This window comes from Vollenhovia emeryi, unplaced genomic scaffold, assembly GCF_000949405.1.
Source record: "Vollenhovia emeryi isolate VEMERY1.0 unplaced genomic scaffold, V.emery_V1.0 DF939122.1, whole genome shotgun sequence".
NCBI lineage: Eukaryota > Metazoa > Arthropoda > Insecta > Hymenoptera > Formicidae > Vollenhovia > Vollenhovia emeryi.
Genome location: NW_011967244.1, coordinates 3,655,799 through 3,670,839, shown reverse-complemented (window position 1 = coordinate 3,670,839; position 15,041 = coordinate 3,655,799). Strand labels below are relative to the sequence as shown.

Below are 15,041 nucleotides of genomic sequence, written 5' to 3'. Positions count from 1 at the left end.
GTCGCTCGATAAGAATTGACCAATCGCAGTCGATTATTCTTACGACTACGACCATTGTAGACAGAACCGAAAATCATTGTAGCGGAGGCTTTACCGGCCGCCGATCCGTCCCGAGCAGCCGCTCCTCTGATAATATTATACTTCGTCGATAAGAAACGCGCCCTCTGAACACGAATGCCTTTGAGGCGCCATTTTCTCGCGCGCTTCAGAAAGACAAGAGCTCGTCGGACGACGCGGGACCGTTGGAGTATTTCTGGTAAAATCTCAACACTATCAAACGAACGACAGCGCGGCTGGTTTACATCCATTTCCGCCAATTACCGTAAGTCATTTTTAATCTTGCTCTCGTCTAATTTTCACCTATTTTCGCATTTCAAGACAATGGAAATAGACAATTCCTTCGTGACCGCTGGGAACGTATGTACATGCAAGTCCGATTTGTAAAATGTGAGAGACTCGGGCGCGGTTTCACCAACGTCGCTCGATTTTCAGCTTAGTTTAATTCGTTTCGCGGTATTTCACATCGCGCACGCGAGTGTCCGAAATTTCGCGCGATCGATGATTTTCGCGAGTGAGTGTTCTCAAAAAATCAGCTGAGCGAACGGTATCAAGTAAAATACCGGCGTGGCCGCTTTCAAGTTTGGCTGATGGCAGAGAACAATCCGTTAACGCTTACTGTCTCAGTCGTAGACGTAGGGCAAGTCCTTTGTCTCTTTCCAACTGTTACTTTAGAAAGAGACAAAGAAGCCTAGGCTAAGCTTAAAGTTAAACAACGTTGGCGAAAAAATCGGGCCTCGGTAATCATTGAGCGTATTCGCGAGAATAAAAGTAACGACAAAAATTTGAGAAGTAAGAAAACACCGACGCAGTCATGAAAGGTCGACAGGCGACCCCCAATCTCGCCTAAGACGCGAATGTGAGCTGCGCGAAGAGTCAACGGCGTTGCCGTTAAGGCCCGGTCTACAATGAGTTGTTAGTCGTTAGTCAGAAGTCGGAACTATATGTCGGTCCTTTTTCTTCCACCCAGAAAGGAAAAGGATCAACGTATAGTTCCGACTTCTGACTGACGACCAACGACTCATTGTAGACCAGGCTTAAAGGTAAACCGAAAGTAATAATGAAACTCAAACGAGAATGCGCAACGAACCAAGTTTTCAGACGGCTCCGTCGAGTCCTGAACACGGTTCAAGCCCGACCGAGAGAAATCGTTTGAAATTGCCGAGGTTCTAAGCGCTCGCGAGGACAGCGGTTACATTAATCCACCAGCGACTTGAGCATTTATTTATATATTTAAATAAAGTATATTTTGAAGCATTTTTGCACAATACTGTTCTACACACCTGCTTACGTAAGTAAAATAATCCCGATCGCAGGATCCGCGTCGATATTTATGTTATATGTACACACCTTGCAGAGACCAAGTTCGTTGGATTATTTAAAAGGTACACAGTCAGCTGCCAGGATTCTCGGATCTCTCTCGTTCTCTCTTTCTTTCTCTCGAGCTCGGTCGCCGCGTTTTACGAAGTCGCGAACCGACCTCGGTTCGCCCCCTCCTCAGTGACTAGGTCAGTATACAGTTTCGAGTCATGCAGCGATTCGCCGAGTTTCGGCCACGAATAAAAACGGCGAATGTAAAACGTCTCGTCGCTACGCGGGGAAAGGGTATGCGCGAAACACGTTGTCGTCTCTTGTCTCTGCAAATGCAATAGCATCCGGCTTTGGCAGTATGTGAATTTTCATTCTCCGATTAGGTGCACGGCGGCGCAATTTCTCGTGTTTTCATCTTCACTTATTAATAAATGTATCGTAACTTAGGTCTTCCCCGAAAATATCCGTTCACGGCTTACGGCCTAAACGTACACGATGTCGCGCGGCGAGTAATGCAAACGTGGGACGCAAACGAACATTACGGAACACCGAAAAGTTGGAAACGCACGCTGTATTGCTTTGACACTCTGTATAGACGACGAGGCAGGACGCCGAGGTCCCCGTCCGCTCTTCTCATCTGGTTCTCGACCGACAATAACGATCGTTCCACGTTTTGTACTTTGTAAGTCAGCTACATGCTCATCACAACGCTCGGAAGACCGTCGAGCTGTCCTTCGGAAATTCACGATAGCAACGTCGTTTCTGCGTCAGTCAGAGAAGCCTCCCTGGAACCTCCCTGCGGCAGACTGACCGAGGATCGCGCTAGCGACTCGTTACATCGCTGCACGATGGGAAAGAGAAGAGAGAAGATATGAGAAAAGTATTGCACAGAGATGTAAAGACACAAGTACACACTTGTGCCATTTAGCGCGATCGATTGGCGAAAATCGAACCAATGTGAGAACGTGAGAATTCACATTGTCAACTAAATGCAAATCCGAAAATGCGAGTCGCGCAACGTCGGCGAGATGATTCCGTGACGACGGAAGGAGAGGACTCCTGCGAGAATTCCTCGAGAATAGACTCGATTTTCTTCGTTGATATCGCATAGAAAAAATAATTTGACGCTTTCGCGCGAAAGCACAACCGCGGGAAAAAGTTAGATCTCTTTTCCATTTATTTATTAATTAGGATCGAGCTCGTTTCAGGTAACGAAAGAAGTGGCTCTCGTGCGCAGAGGGCCGGAACCTGCTGCGAGATTCCTTGTCAGCGTAAGAAACGTCTAGCGAATTGACGAAAGACCCGCGTGGGCTGATACTACTATCAGCGAAGACGTACCTCGAGGGCTGCTATCGCAAAATCACACGTAGTTATTTGTCAACTTCGAATACCGACAGCATGTCGGTGTAAATCGAACAATCATCCTTAAGCCCGTATCAGACTACGGATTGGGATTGGGATTAGATTGAAATTTGACCAATCGCAGTAAAGTTTATTAATCTCAGGTTTAGTAACTTTTACTCTAATTGGTGAAATTTCAATCTAATCGCAATCTCAATCCGTAGTCCGATACGGGCTTTACGCGATCTTTCTGAACGGGCGCGCGCGACGCAAACAACCAACGTTACACGACTAGTATATCTACTCACTACCAAAAAATATCGATCAGCATACGGAATGAGTCTGACGAATTGGAAATCAGCAGAGAATATTGTTTAACGGCCAGAGAAAGTTCGAAATCAAACTTTTCCTCGACGAAACCTGAGCGACTTGTCGAGTACGTGGCGATTGAAGTTGGAGCTTCGCGAGATATCGATCCGCGTATCGGGTGGCAGGCACACGTGTCTTTGTGCTTTCCTGGCTCTGGGCGGCTTTCGAGCCTGTCAAGTGGTCAAGCTCGTTCATCAGATGAGTAGGCCTCCGGATAAGGTTTGCGTCGAATTTCTCAAAGGACGTGCTTCCTAGTACCGACATCTATCTTTCAGATTCACACGGTATATTGAGAGACAGAAGAGAGAAAGAATGTGTCTCAAGTTAAATATACTTTTCAGAAGGTAACGTTTTAAAGTCTCTCTAAATGCAGCGCAACATTTTTAAACGTCATTCTATTATCTTCTCCCACACGTATTGCACTCGTCTCTTCGGCCACAATCATTCACAGCGGCAGTTACGTCGCCGCTTTTCCGCACGCACGCGCGCGCGCACACACACACATACACGCCACTCATTCTTATACGCGCTTTCTCAATATAATCGCATCGCGAAAGCTTTCACAGCGAGAAAAATTTCAGGAAGGTTTGCGGAGGGATCGGCACGTGGAGGGACGCCTGGTCGACGTCCGCCAGTTTCTCTTGAAACGCTGGGTCCTGATCCGCGATGCAAGGGTGGCCCAGCGATCGCCAAAACAAGCAACGGCAATTGCGGCACAACTGTATCATCTCGGCGTACTCCTCCCGTAATCCGAACGACCTGAACAGAGTAAGATATATAGTACTGACAAATGTAAAACGTTGAGTTGCTACACTAGCGTTTGCGGGCAATCCAATCCCACGTGAAAGAACAGTACCTTCGAGCGATAGTGAATATGGTTTTCCAGTCTTTCCCAGGATTATTTTGTCTGGTGGTGGCGATTTGCTGCGGCGTGAAGTGATACTGGGCGAGCTCGCGCCAGATTCGCTGTTCCTGCGCCAGAATGGCGAGGTGCTCGCACGCCTCGGACGAGGCTTCGATGTCTCGAGGATCGCTCAAGCGTAGGAGGACCTCTCGACGGCACTCAGGCGGCAGATCCGACCACTGGGGTTGCTGCTCCTCGTCCGGCTACAATGACTCGTTCGTTATCGATCAGCGTCGTCGTGAATACTTTTTCTAAGAGATGAAATTGCTCCGTACTAACTTGAACGTAATTTTTCAATTATCCTCACCTGGGTGATAGTGATGGATGAGGCAATCTGCAAGATTCTCTCCAGAGCCGCTTTATGCTTCTCCCATAAGATAACGGAGCCCAAGGGTCTACCGCCCCAGCAGCAGCCAGCGCTGAAGGCTCGAACTCTCTCTATAAGACGCCGCAGCCTTCCTGTCTGTTGTTGCGACAGCGATACTAAAACAACGCGCTCGGTTCAGCACGTGTAACAACCGTCCTGCCTTTCTTCAGGAAGAAGAGATAACAAGCATAGAGAAATGTCACAGAATCGCCAAGTAAGTTTCGCGTCGGATTCATCCGAGGACTCTTAGAAGCTGGCAAGATCCTTTTACCTTCCAGAGCGACTTCCTCGAGCATGTTGAAGAGCACTCTCTGGGCGCATCCGCTAAGACCGCCCATCCTGTGACTGACCAGGAGATCCAGGAGACGGACTATATAATTGAATCGACGGCAGTCGTGTACCGCGGACAGGAAATCCAGCCTCTTCAGGGCGTCACTCAGACCATTGAAGCCGGCGATCTGTAAATTTAGGAACGGATAATGATCCCGCCTCGCTACGATGTCTAAGTATAGGAGACACAAGAGCCGTCGACAGTTTGTTACTGGTATCTCTTGCTCTTTTTTTCTTACTCGCCGCACTCAACCTGTCTCTATCGGGCAAATCCCAGTCTCTTTCCTCTTGCACAAAGTTGTGTCTAAATAAAGACCGGGCCGGAAGGAGTCACTCACCTCGCGTGTACACTTCAGCGTGATGTGACAATGTGGTTGGACGGCGTTTTCTGAAATTTGAGAAAAATACTCGTCGACCAGAGATCTTCACGGGCATCGTTTTACTAAAGACCCCGCTTTTATAGCTCGACAAAGAGAAAGATTACTTGATCTCGACGTATTATTTGAGGGTCTTCGATAGGCAGCCGGCTTAAATCATTAATATCGGAATGACATAGAGAAGAAAAAAAAGTTTGCAATAAACTTGGATTTATAATTATAGCTAACGAAGGCCTCACGTCGACTGGAATCGATAAGTCCTCAAGTTTCAATATGGACTACAGTACTCACCTTTCTTCTTGTCCTTCTCCTTCTTATCGCCGGCATCCTTTTCGCCGCTGTAAGAAAAGACAGCGCGTTCTTTAGACGTGGCACATAAAATTCGTCGAGATTCAGAGAATTTATTAAGACGAGAAACAACTCGAACTTGGCCAATTATAAAAAGAATAGCTACACGTCGCGCATAATATTTTATCGTTGCACGTTGCACTGTCTGCTTTTTTTTTTCCATATCTCAGTTGCTCGACATAAAATAACGAAAGTTTTTCGAGATAAAATTCGATTTATTTTGTTCATCTGCCAAATGATTTGCCTTGTAAATCCATGATTTATCTTGTGCCGAATAGAAGTGTGAAGAAGGTACTATCTGCGAGATGCTGGAGGCACTAATGTACGGATCCCAATTATGGCACAATACACCGCGACCGGTTTCAGCGGACTCGCGGCTGCTACGTCTCAACGGAGTTGGCTTCGATTCGACTATGGAAAGACTATCGTGACTAATAATATTCAAGAAATAGCTTCGTGGGACTTATACCCGTTTCTACACCCGTTTTCACAGCATTTTGTTTCACAGTGACATACGGGCACGTGCAGCGTATGTAAGATTATTGAAATATTGTCGAAAGATTCTCAAATAATGACGTAATAATTATTAGTTTAAGTTATTTCAAGTCTAGACAACGATTGTCAGTTCTCAGTAACATCAATTTGAAATACTCCAAGAGTAAATCTATGCCTTCTGGTTATTTATCTAACAGCCGATTTTGTTTTGTACCAGTAAAAAAACAATGAACTTTTAACTTTACATCCACAGCGCATTTGAGAAAAGTGAATATGGTTTCGCCAAGTGACTGCGAGTTGTTAATATTGTCGTATGTATTCGACGCGGGTATTGGGCGAAAAAGAAGGAAAACACGCGTGGGCGTTCGTGTCTACGGTATAATCAGTTAAACAGGCCACAACGAATCCGTCTCGAGAGTGGTACCTTTACCGTCGTCAACGGAGACCGTAATTGCTTTATAACACGCTGACGATAATTAACGTGGACACACCTTGTAAGTAGACATTAACGGCCACTTTCATCGACTACAATAACGCTTTTTATTTTCAGTCGCGACGCACGAGAAGTTCGAGGAAGCAGAAAAACGCATCGGAATTGCAGCAAATCGCATTAGACATCGCCCGTTACCGCAGGATGACTCCATAGCCTCTTATTAGACGCGACATCGGCTATTTAACTGTCACTAGATTACAACGCGTTCTATTTATAAGGAAGAAGTTGGAATACACTCGCCAGACTTGTTCACATCATTAAAATGCGAGGATTGATTCGCGCCGCGTATTGTCGGGACGCAAAACGCGGTCATCCTTGCTAATTTAGAAGATTCGCAGCACCTGCGATCGATACTTATTAAATCTGGACTAAGCTCCTTCGTAAGCGCGTTTAAAATACAAAGACCGCGATACGAAGATAGGAATCGAATGCTCCGCTGCATATAATGCGTTCCAATTTCTTCCCCGCGAGATTATTCATGCTAATAAAAATACCTGCATAGAAACTGGATTCCTTCCAGGGCTTTGAAAATCTCGATTTGCAATTGCAGAGATTTAAGATTCTGGCACACGTTATATCGAATTTGAATATAGAATCGCAAGATGTCAGATTTCTTCGTTGGATGCTCCGTCGGTCGCAGAAGAGTCTTCCAGACAATTTTCGTTAAGAAAAAAAAAATTATTCAACTAAATTAAGTTATTTTTCGAATCTCAAAGCAATACAATCGCAAACAGATTGTTCCTTGCGTAAGGAACTTTTAGCAGATGTTGTTACTAGATCTTAGAAGTTTATCGTTGCGTTGTTTCTTATAGATTTTCGAATTAACTATCCTAAAATAACGAAGGTAAGCTTAACGTTTACATATCGCCGCACTATTCCCGTCGCGCTTATGATTCTGTCTACGCAAGCGACGGCGACGAACGTTCTATTATAGGGACGCAATGACGACCTTGTACGTTAACTCGTGCATACATTCGCACATGCAACAGCCTCGCGTGCGGGGCCTCGTATTTGTGATTTTTCCGCATGAGCGAGACGATGCGGGAGAGCATTTTCGATCATCGATCGGTGATGCGTGCCCTTGCCCTTTCTAATCGGGCGGGTTCGGCCGGGCGTTTAAGGTCGTCGAATTGCCCGTAGGGGACCTTAATGCACGATGCTGCGGAGAAAGGGAGAGAGAGAGAGAGAGAGAGAGGATATCTTGTACCATTAGCCCGCGGAGTTGCGTAACTACTTGTGGCGCTCATTACAAAAGATCAACACGCGCGTGCATACGTGCGACGAATGAAGAACTGTAAATGCGGAAAATTCTCCCCGGCAGCGCACAGTATCGATAACTTGCAAGTGGAACGATCAATGTCACGTCAATGTTCTATGGCTTGAGGGTAGAAGGACAAACATCATACGCCGGAATACACGGCTTGACGTTCGCGGTGTCAAGATTGCTCGTTTTATTTCAACGATAGACCAGTTGGAGCGGACGTTGATTGAACGATTAAAACGGTACTTTACGAATAATCGAGAGCGAAAGCCTTTGGAAGTATTCAATTTATAATCTCGGGGATTTCACGGTGCCGCGAGTAACAATGAAAGAGTTTCACTCGGCTAAATGTTATCTCGATAACATTTATAACGCAGAAATTGTTAGCCGCCGTGTGACACAATTTCAAAGTTAATAAGCACAATACGTTGATAGGAGATAAATGCAGCTTAGAAAGTTCCGCGGCCTCTTCGCTCCTTTATTTTCTCCATCCAGTTCCGAGCCGCAGAAGGACATCGGTTATTTTAGCTCTCTGCAATGCACGGAGACTGATGTGTAACGCAAATGCATCGCTCTGCCCTCGAAGTACATCATTGCGCCGCACGCTTTCGCGATACAAAACGGTCGGTGTGGAGACACTCGAGTAACCATTTCCAAAAAAGCAGAGGCTTCGAGGAATCTCCGACGCGAAAGATAGGCTTGCGGAGAATTTCGGCGACGGAATTCGGTAACGAATAACCAAAGAGATTCGCGTGCAAGAATTTGGATCGGATATAGCTCCGTTGTCGACCGCCTGATAAATTCTCTGTTATTTCAGGATGTGAAAAACCCAGCCCTGCTTTCGAGAATTATCGAGCTTCCCGGGAAACGAGAGATTCGGGAGACGTGTGCACTGAACAATCGGCCGAGAACAGAAGAAATCGCAAAAGAGGCGTAAGAAAGTCGCGGAATGCTGCTGGGGTAAAACACAAGTCAAAGTATCCACATCCTCGTTAATGATTTCGTCCATTTTCCCCTTTAGGATACACGTGTGGATTTACACCGCACGGAGAGAACTTTTGCTTAAAATTTACCCTGGAAATCATGTAATCGTGGGACAACGTGGTATTTTGAAGAACTTTATGAGTTTTTGGAAATTTTACACCATACATTCTACCAATAAAATGTATATCGAGGGGTAAGCCGCTGAGAGCATTGTGGTGTACAGATTTGCGGCATTACTAGGCATTACTAGACATTTTTAGGGCATTAGTTTGGGTATTAGGCCTTGCTGGGGCATTATAAAGATAAAATAAGATAAGACAAAGTAATGCCCACTGGGCATTAGTGGGCATTGGCGTACAAGATTTTGGTCAGCGGTTTCCCCCTCGATGTATACTGACAAGTAAGGTAAAGTTTAAAAAAAAAACGCATGAAATTCTTCGAAGTGCCATCTTGCCCCACGATTACGTGATTTTCAGGAGAAATTTTAAGAAAAAAAAAATCCTTCCACTTGTATGTCTACGTTTTTATTACATTCACTATCTCGATATATTTCCTCTCAATACATGTATCTTTTTTGCGCTCTAGTACTACGTTGCAACAACAGTTTTATTTAACGTTTTATCACGTACTTGGTATTTTAATTTAAACAACCGCTCGTTTCGTGACAAACGCTCGCAGGTCAGGCCAGGTCTGGTACGCAAGCCGGACGATAAAGACGGATAACGGTAGGTTTTTTCTTTTTACATGAGACAATTCCGCACGGAAAGAAATGCAGCGCGGAGCGGCGGCGGTCTTATACCTTGAGAGACGCGCGAATAATTAATTCGCGGATATATAGAGATCGGCCGGTGCGGAACTTTTACTTCCATCGAGAGTTCACCGACCCTGCATCGTGGTGCGCGCACCACGTCTAATCCCGTCCAGGTTGGGAAAAGGCGCGTAGGATGAATCGTTGAAATAATGGCCGTACGTCGGGCCGACGAGGGGGAAAAACGGAGAAAAGCAGGCCTGTAAATCCTTCCGCACGCAAGCCGCCCGTACTTTCCAGTCATTTCGCCTAACTGTATCAGAATCATTACGTGTGCGCGGCGCGATAATATCGGTAGAAAAGGTACCCCATTTAATTCGCCGCAACCAGGTCGACGCCGATCCCGGTGGGAAGATATATTTTTCACAAATGCACCCGCGCCTTTGAAGTAACACGACATCTCTTTCAGGAAGAAGACGATATCGTTTCTGCAGCCGAGGAGAGAGGCTCTTCCGAATACTTTGCTCTCGTTTACGAGATGCGAGAGGATGCCTAAACGGAGCTAAAGGGTTACCGAAGAGAGATCGTCTATCTTCTACAAAAATGAAAAGAGAAAGATACGGGACACGCTTTCTTCCGTGCCGTACCACGGGCTTTCCGGGTTCCCGTCGTCATTGCGCGATAGCAGAGCACCGCGGTCGACAGCTTCGACGCGGATCCACATGCGACGGGGCCGCGGCGCCGTCTAACCGAATTTATCAAGGCTGCGTGGGTATACGTACACCGCGGAGAGGATTGCGAATTGGCGCGGGTCACGTTACTAGCTGGGTCATGACCCACTTCCGCACCGGCAAGACACGCGCCAGTATTTTCCCATTTTCAGAATTTGACCTAGCCCGCTCTCAAGGATGCCCGAACCCATCAACGCGGAAACTTCGGTTCCTCCGATGCGGATCCGAAGGGATTTGCGGTGCCGTCAGTGCTAAACGTCGAGGCGCGCGCACAATTCGGAAAAACTGTCTAAATTTTTCATACGATCGATTTCGTTTATGCACTGAAGTTTGTGAATTTACACGGCACTGCAAGATTACTCGACGAATTTGGGCGCAATCAATTTATATTGCAGATATTATCGTAGACATAACATGAATGTTCTATTGAATTTTCATCCACTAGCGATATTTCCAATTCAAGCTCCCGATAAGCTTTGTTAACTTTTAATTTTAATTCCGCAGCTCGTCCTCGCTCGGCGTGAGGGGAAAGAGTGGGCGAAACGGTCTTTTTTTTTCAGCGAGTGCGAGAAAGCGCGACGAAGTCGGAGCGCTCTGTCGAAACTCCTGTGCAACCACGGATGAGTTTCACGCTATACGGACGGCCGTTCCTTTAAAAAATTCAAACGTCTATGAAAATATACGGGAATATAAGGAAATATAATTTCAATCGATTACAATGCAAATTAAATTCAGAATTGCGTGCTATACACGTGAATTCTCGAATACGTTTTGTAACAGGACTGCGATAGTGTTTTCCGTGTTGTGTGACTCGCATCGAAATATTTCTGTTGGCTAACGTAATGTATGAAATAATTATTACATGAAAAGTTGGCTAATTTGTACCTAGATCGTTACGTATAATATACCGGTGCCGTAATACCGCGCTATTAACTCGGCGATATTATATTCTAAAAATAGATGACATCGTTAATAACAGGAATGTTCGATGTGTGATGAATTAACATGGCTCACGGCAAAAGTATTTACGATAAAATGCAACGCGCTAATGGAAGGGTTGCAGGTTGTAGGTTGCCTGTTGCGTGCATGTACATACGATCACAACTTTTACACTCGCAAAAAATCCGGATGCATACTCGCACGCACGCACGCACGTGCTGTTAATTAGAAACGCAAGGGACAGCGCAGGATTGCACGGCTTGAGGAAGAAGTGCTCCGAGACAACACGAGGAGTGGCAAATGTTCGCCAATGTCTTGCGGTGATCTAACGGAAATAAACGCGAGATGTACATCCGCATCGCGAAGGGTAAGAATTTCGTGCCTACTCGGCGAATTATTAGTAAATGAAGATAAGTACGCGACGTGTGATACTAGCTATAGACAATCTTTATGGTAGGCTTATACATGAAACTATAAAACTAACAATCAATGAGTAAAAGGGGCTAAGAGTGACTAGGTGTTAGTGTAAAAAAGGTAAAAATTTAGTTTATTAAAACATAAAAATTACAGACGTTTCGGTCTTTCTTTGGACCGTCCTCAGTGTATAAATAGAAAAGAAAAAGAGTAAAAGAAAATAATTTAAATGTAAAAGTGTCAATGGTTGAAATTCTTATAAAACTTATAAAACTAACTATAAATAGATGGATAATATTTAGCTCAACATATGAAATACAACTGGATATCTTTTAGGTCGTAAGATATCCGAGACAATTGCACTGAGAAAAATTTCCATTGGCTAAATCGATTAAGTAGTGTTTTCAATGAACAATTAACCATCGGTTTTGCTGATTAAGTTTTCCGATCGAATTATGGATATATTCGACGAAATTTATCCAATGAAATTGCAGTTACCGATGAAATTTAATCGAAAAACCGATTATATTTTTCATCGGATATACAATTTAATTGAATATACAACATCAAATTTGGTTGACCGTATCCGGCAATTTTTATGTTTAAGAATCGCTACGTTTCGACCATGGGTTTTGCTCCTTTTTAATTGAATATATCCGTTAATATGGAATTGATTATCCGATTAGATTGGCCGGGATATTTTTCTCGGTGTAGATACCGCGATTTAAACCTGTTTATGAATGTAATTAGCCTTTAGGGAACGGGCAAGTTTTTACATTTTCCAGCTGGAACTTTCATATATGTAAGCGTAATACTACGAAAAATAAGCGACCCCTTTGGAGCCTGAAAATAGACCTGCCGTGCTCTAAATGTTGAGAAACACGTAATGTTTTACAATTTCCGACAAATGAAAATTACTCGCATCATCCATTTGTTATTCGGGTGAATGTTCACGTCGCAAAGTTACTCCCGGAGGAGTACGTAATTGCAAATCCGTAGCGAATTCCCGACAAATTAACAAACTTCTCGCGCGCGTTGTACATCGTTACTTGGCAATTATCGTTACTTCGAGTTCGGGCGTCAAGTTGTAATGAAGTATTAGGCGTCAGATATCGATTGAACTAACTAATTGTCATATTTCAGACGAGAACGAAGAAGTGGCCCGACTTGAGCCGAGACCGTTGTCCGAAGGCGATACGCAGAAGCCGGCGTTACGGAGCGTTTTACCACCTTGGTACAACTTTCAGCCGTCACGGAAGCGTAATAATAAGAAGCAATTATCACGTTCGCATTGCGAATCGATCGGCCTACTGCGCGTTGCCATAAATCCGACATAAAACCGGCGATTTAAGAGTATCGACGCTATTAACTCCGCATTGTGTTTCTCCCGAGGAAGAACGTCCGGCGTCTCTGGCCTTCCAGAAGAGAAAGCTTTCGGCCAGGCGTAATCTAGAAATCAGCCGGGCCTCTTTGGAAAGTTATTATTTAATAACGCGTCGCGTTAATCGTGGAACGTAAACGTAAATTCAGATGGTAATAAGACGCGAATTGATCAGAATATTGTAAGATGCAGGTGTCTCGTCGGCTCGCAGTCGTTGGCGTGAACCGTTCAATTGTAATTCGCGTCGTTCTCTCGGTTTCTCAAGTCGAGAATCGGCAGGCGGAATTAACGCGGCAAGAATGATCGATCGCGCGTTGATCTCAATGAGATCGCACGTGCTGGCTCGCTCGCCAGACGCGTCATTTAGGCGTGATAAGTCGCGGCAAGGAGAGAATGTTTACGCGGTACGGCTGCTTCCAGATGCACTGCGCGCGCGAACGGCGCGGCGGAAACAAAGACTCGCGCCGCGAGTCTTTGACAGCGCGCTCGCGAGGCGCGCGCGCGGGCCCGATGCGCCGCGATTCTAATTATCTAAGTCTGTCACGGCCACAAACACAACTGGTGCAACGAGCACAATGGGCTCAATATCCGGTCGAAGAAATCGCGATGCGCGACCGCCATTCGTCCCGAGGACGCGCGATTCGCCGATACGCCTTCGAGATAATTGCGAGTTATCAATTTAATTCAAATCCCGAGATCGCACCAGCGCGCACAGAGATAAATCGGTTATCAATTTCGAGGCGGTAAATGTATTCGTTACGTTGACTTTGGGACAAATTGCATCGCAATTATCTCGGTATATTTAAACGGAGCTCGAAAATGCACGGTGTGCATTTTTAGAAGGTCACGTAAATAGAACTGGAGTATGTTGACTTAATTTCCAGTAAAAAGTTTTTATAGACGCAGTCAATACCTTCTGCTTGGCAGGGATGTATTTTTAAAAGTGGTATCATTACTAGACATTTTTAGAAAATCAAAGTGATAAAATAGAAACACGTTAATCGGTTTCCGTTTATCAATCAAGAAAATTCGTAGATGAAATCGTTATCTTCCTCGTTCGAGGGAGAGATAATTCCAGTCACATCCTCCGTGCTTGCGACTTTGAAGGAACCAATTTGAAACTTACGTAAAGAATCGACATATATATATTTTTTCTCATATTATATCTTAAAGGCCATACCCTTCTACAGTCTCTTTAGAAATGAAGATATTGGAAAGGTATATCACAGGTTTAGTTCAAATATATTGGCTTCTATTATTGTCGAATGCCCTTAAGTGGAATCGACGTTCTTTCCCGGGAGAAAAACAACGTACGGACTCTGCAACGGACGCCGATACTCTTATTAACGCCCAATTAATTCTTAGGAAACTGAATGTTAGGAAACCCACGGGCGTGAACGCTTTGTACACGCTGCCCCGCGTGTACAAAAGGAGATAATCGACTCTCTTTTACACGTAACTGCTCGATACCGTTTGCGCGATTTTCGAACAATCCCATGCGCTGAAAACGTTCAGGTTGATCGCGCCGATAAAAATCTAGATGCACGTGAATCGGTTTCGCGATACGCGCGCGAGTGTATCGCGTGATTTTCGCGCGCAGATATACGCCGAGGCGACTGCAAAAAATGACTCTTTTTTTTTATTTCCAATCCGCGCTATATCACGGAGAAACAGGTTTCCACATTTATTTTCCATCGCAAATTGGAAATGTCAGAGCGGCCAATTAATCTCGCTCGCACGAGATCACTTTGGGCTTTGCCCTTTGAATTGAGCGCAACGCTTTTTGATTCCGAGGAGAAAAGGGCGACGCGTTCGAACGGCCTTGCGCCCGCGAGCTCGAGTATCGCGAGAGCGCGAGACTCGTTAATTTTTTTTCGCTCATTCCGATAATAATATTTGTTGCAGAGAGCATAAAAAGTTACTCCCAGAGTCGGCGAGATATACCAGAAATGGCATCACCCAGCGCGGCAGCCGCAGCGTCGGAGCATCGCCGATCAATTCGAGCCTCAATCACGTCGACCTGAAGAACGGCGAGATAACGCAGTGAAAAATGACCGGAAGATACAATGGGCCTGTCCTCTTCACCGTCCGCGCTCCGCGTTTCCCCCCCCCCACCCCCCACTCGCCGCTCTCCCGAAAGAACGGCGATTTTATCTAGGAAATGTCTCTCTCTCTCTCTCTCTCTCTCTCT

The 15,041-nt window shown here is 45.3% G+C and overlaps 1 protein-coding gene across 1 annotated transcript in view; it reads right to left on the bottom strand.

Annotated features, from left to right (window-relative positions):
* Positions 1-3,454: 3,454 nt before the first annotated feature.
* The window catches only part of LOC105570022 (F-box only protein 32), a 13,901-nt gene continuing 2,314 nt past the window's right edge, over positions 3,455-15,041 (bottom strand). The window contains exons 2-7 of the mRNA XM_012026934.1: positions 5,348-5,394; positions 5,018-5,067; positions 4,621-4,807; positions 4,290-4,465; positions 3,935-4,185; positions 3,455-3,837 (exon numbers count right to left, since the gene is read on the bottom strand). Of these exons, the coding sequence (XP_011882324.1) occupies positions 3,639-3,837; positions 3,935-4,185; positions 4,290-4,465; positions 4,621-4,807; positions 5,018-5,067; positions 5,348-5,394 (910 nt within the window). The 3' untranslated portion in view covers positions 3,455-3,638. The remainder of the gene's footprint in view (positions 3,838-3,934; positions 4,186-4,289; positions 4,466-4,620; positions 4,808-5,017; positions 5,068-5,347; positions 5,395-15,041) is intronic.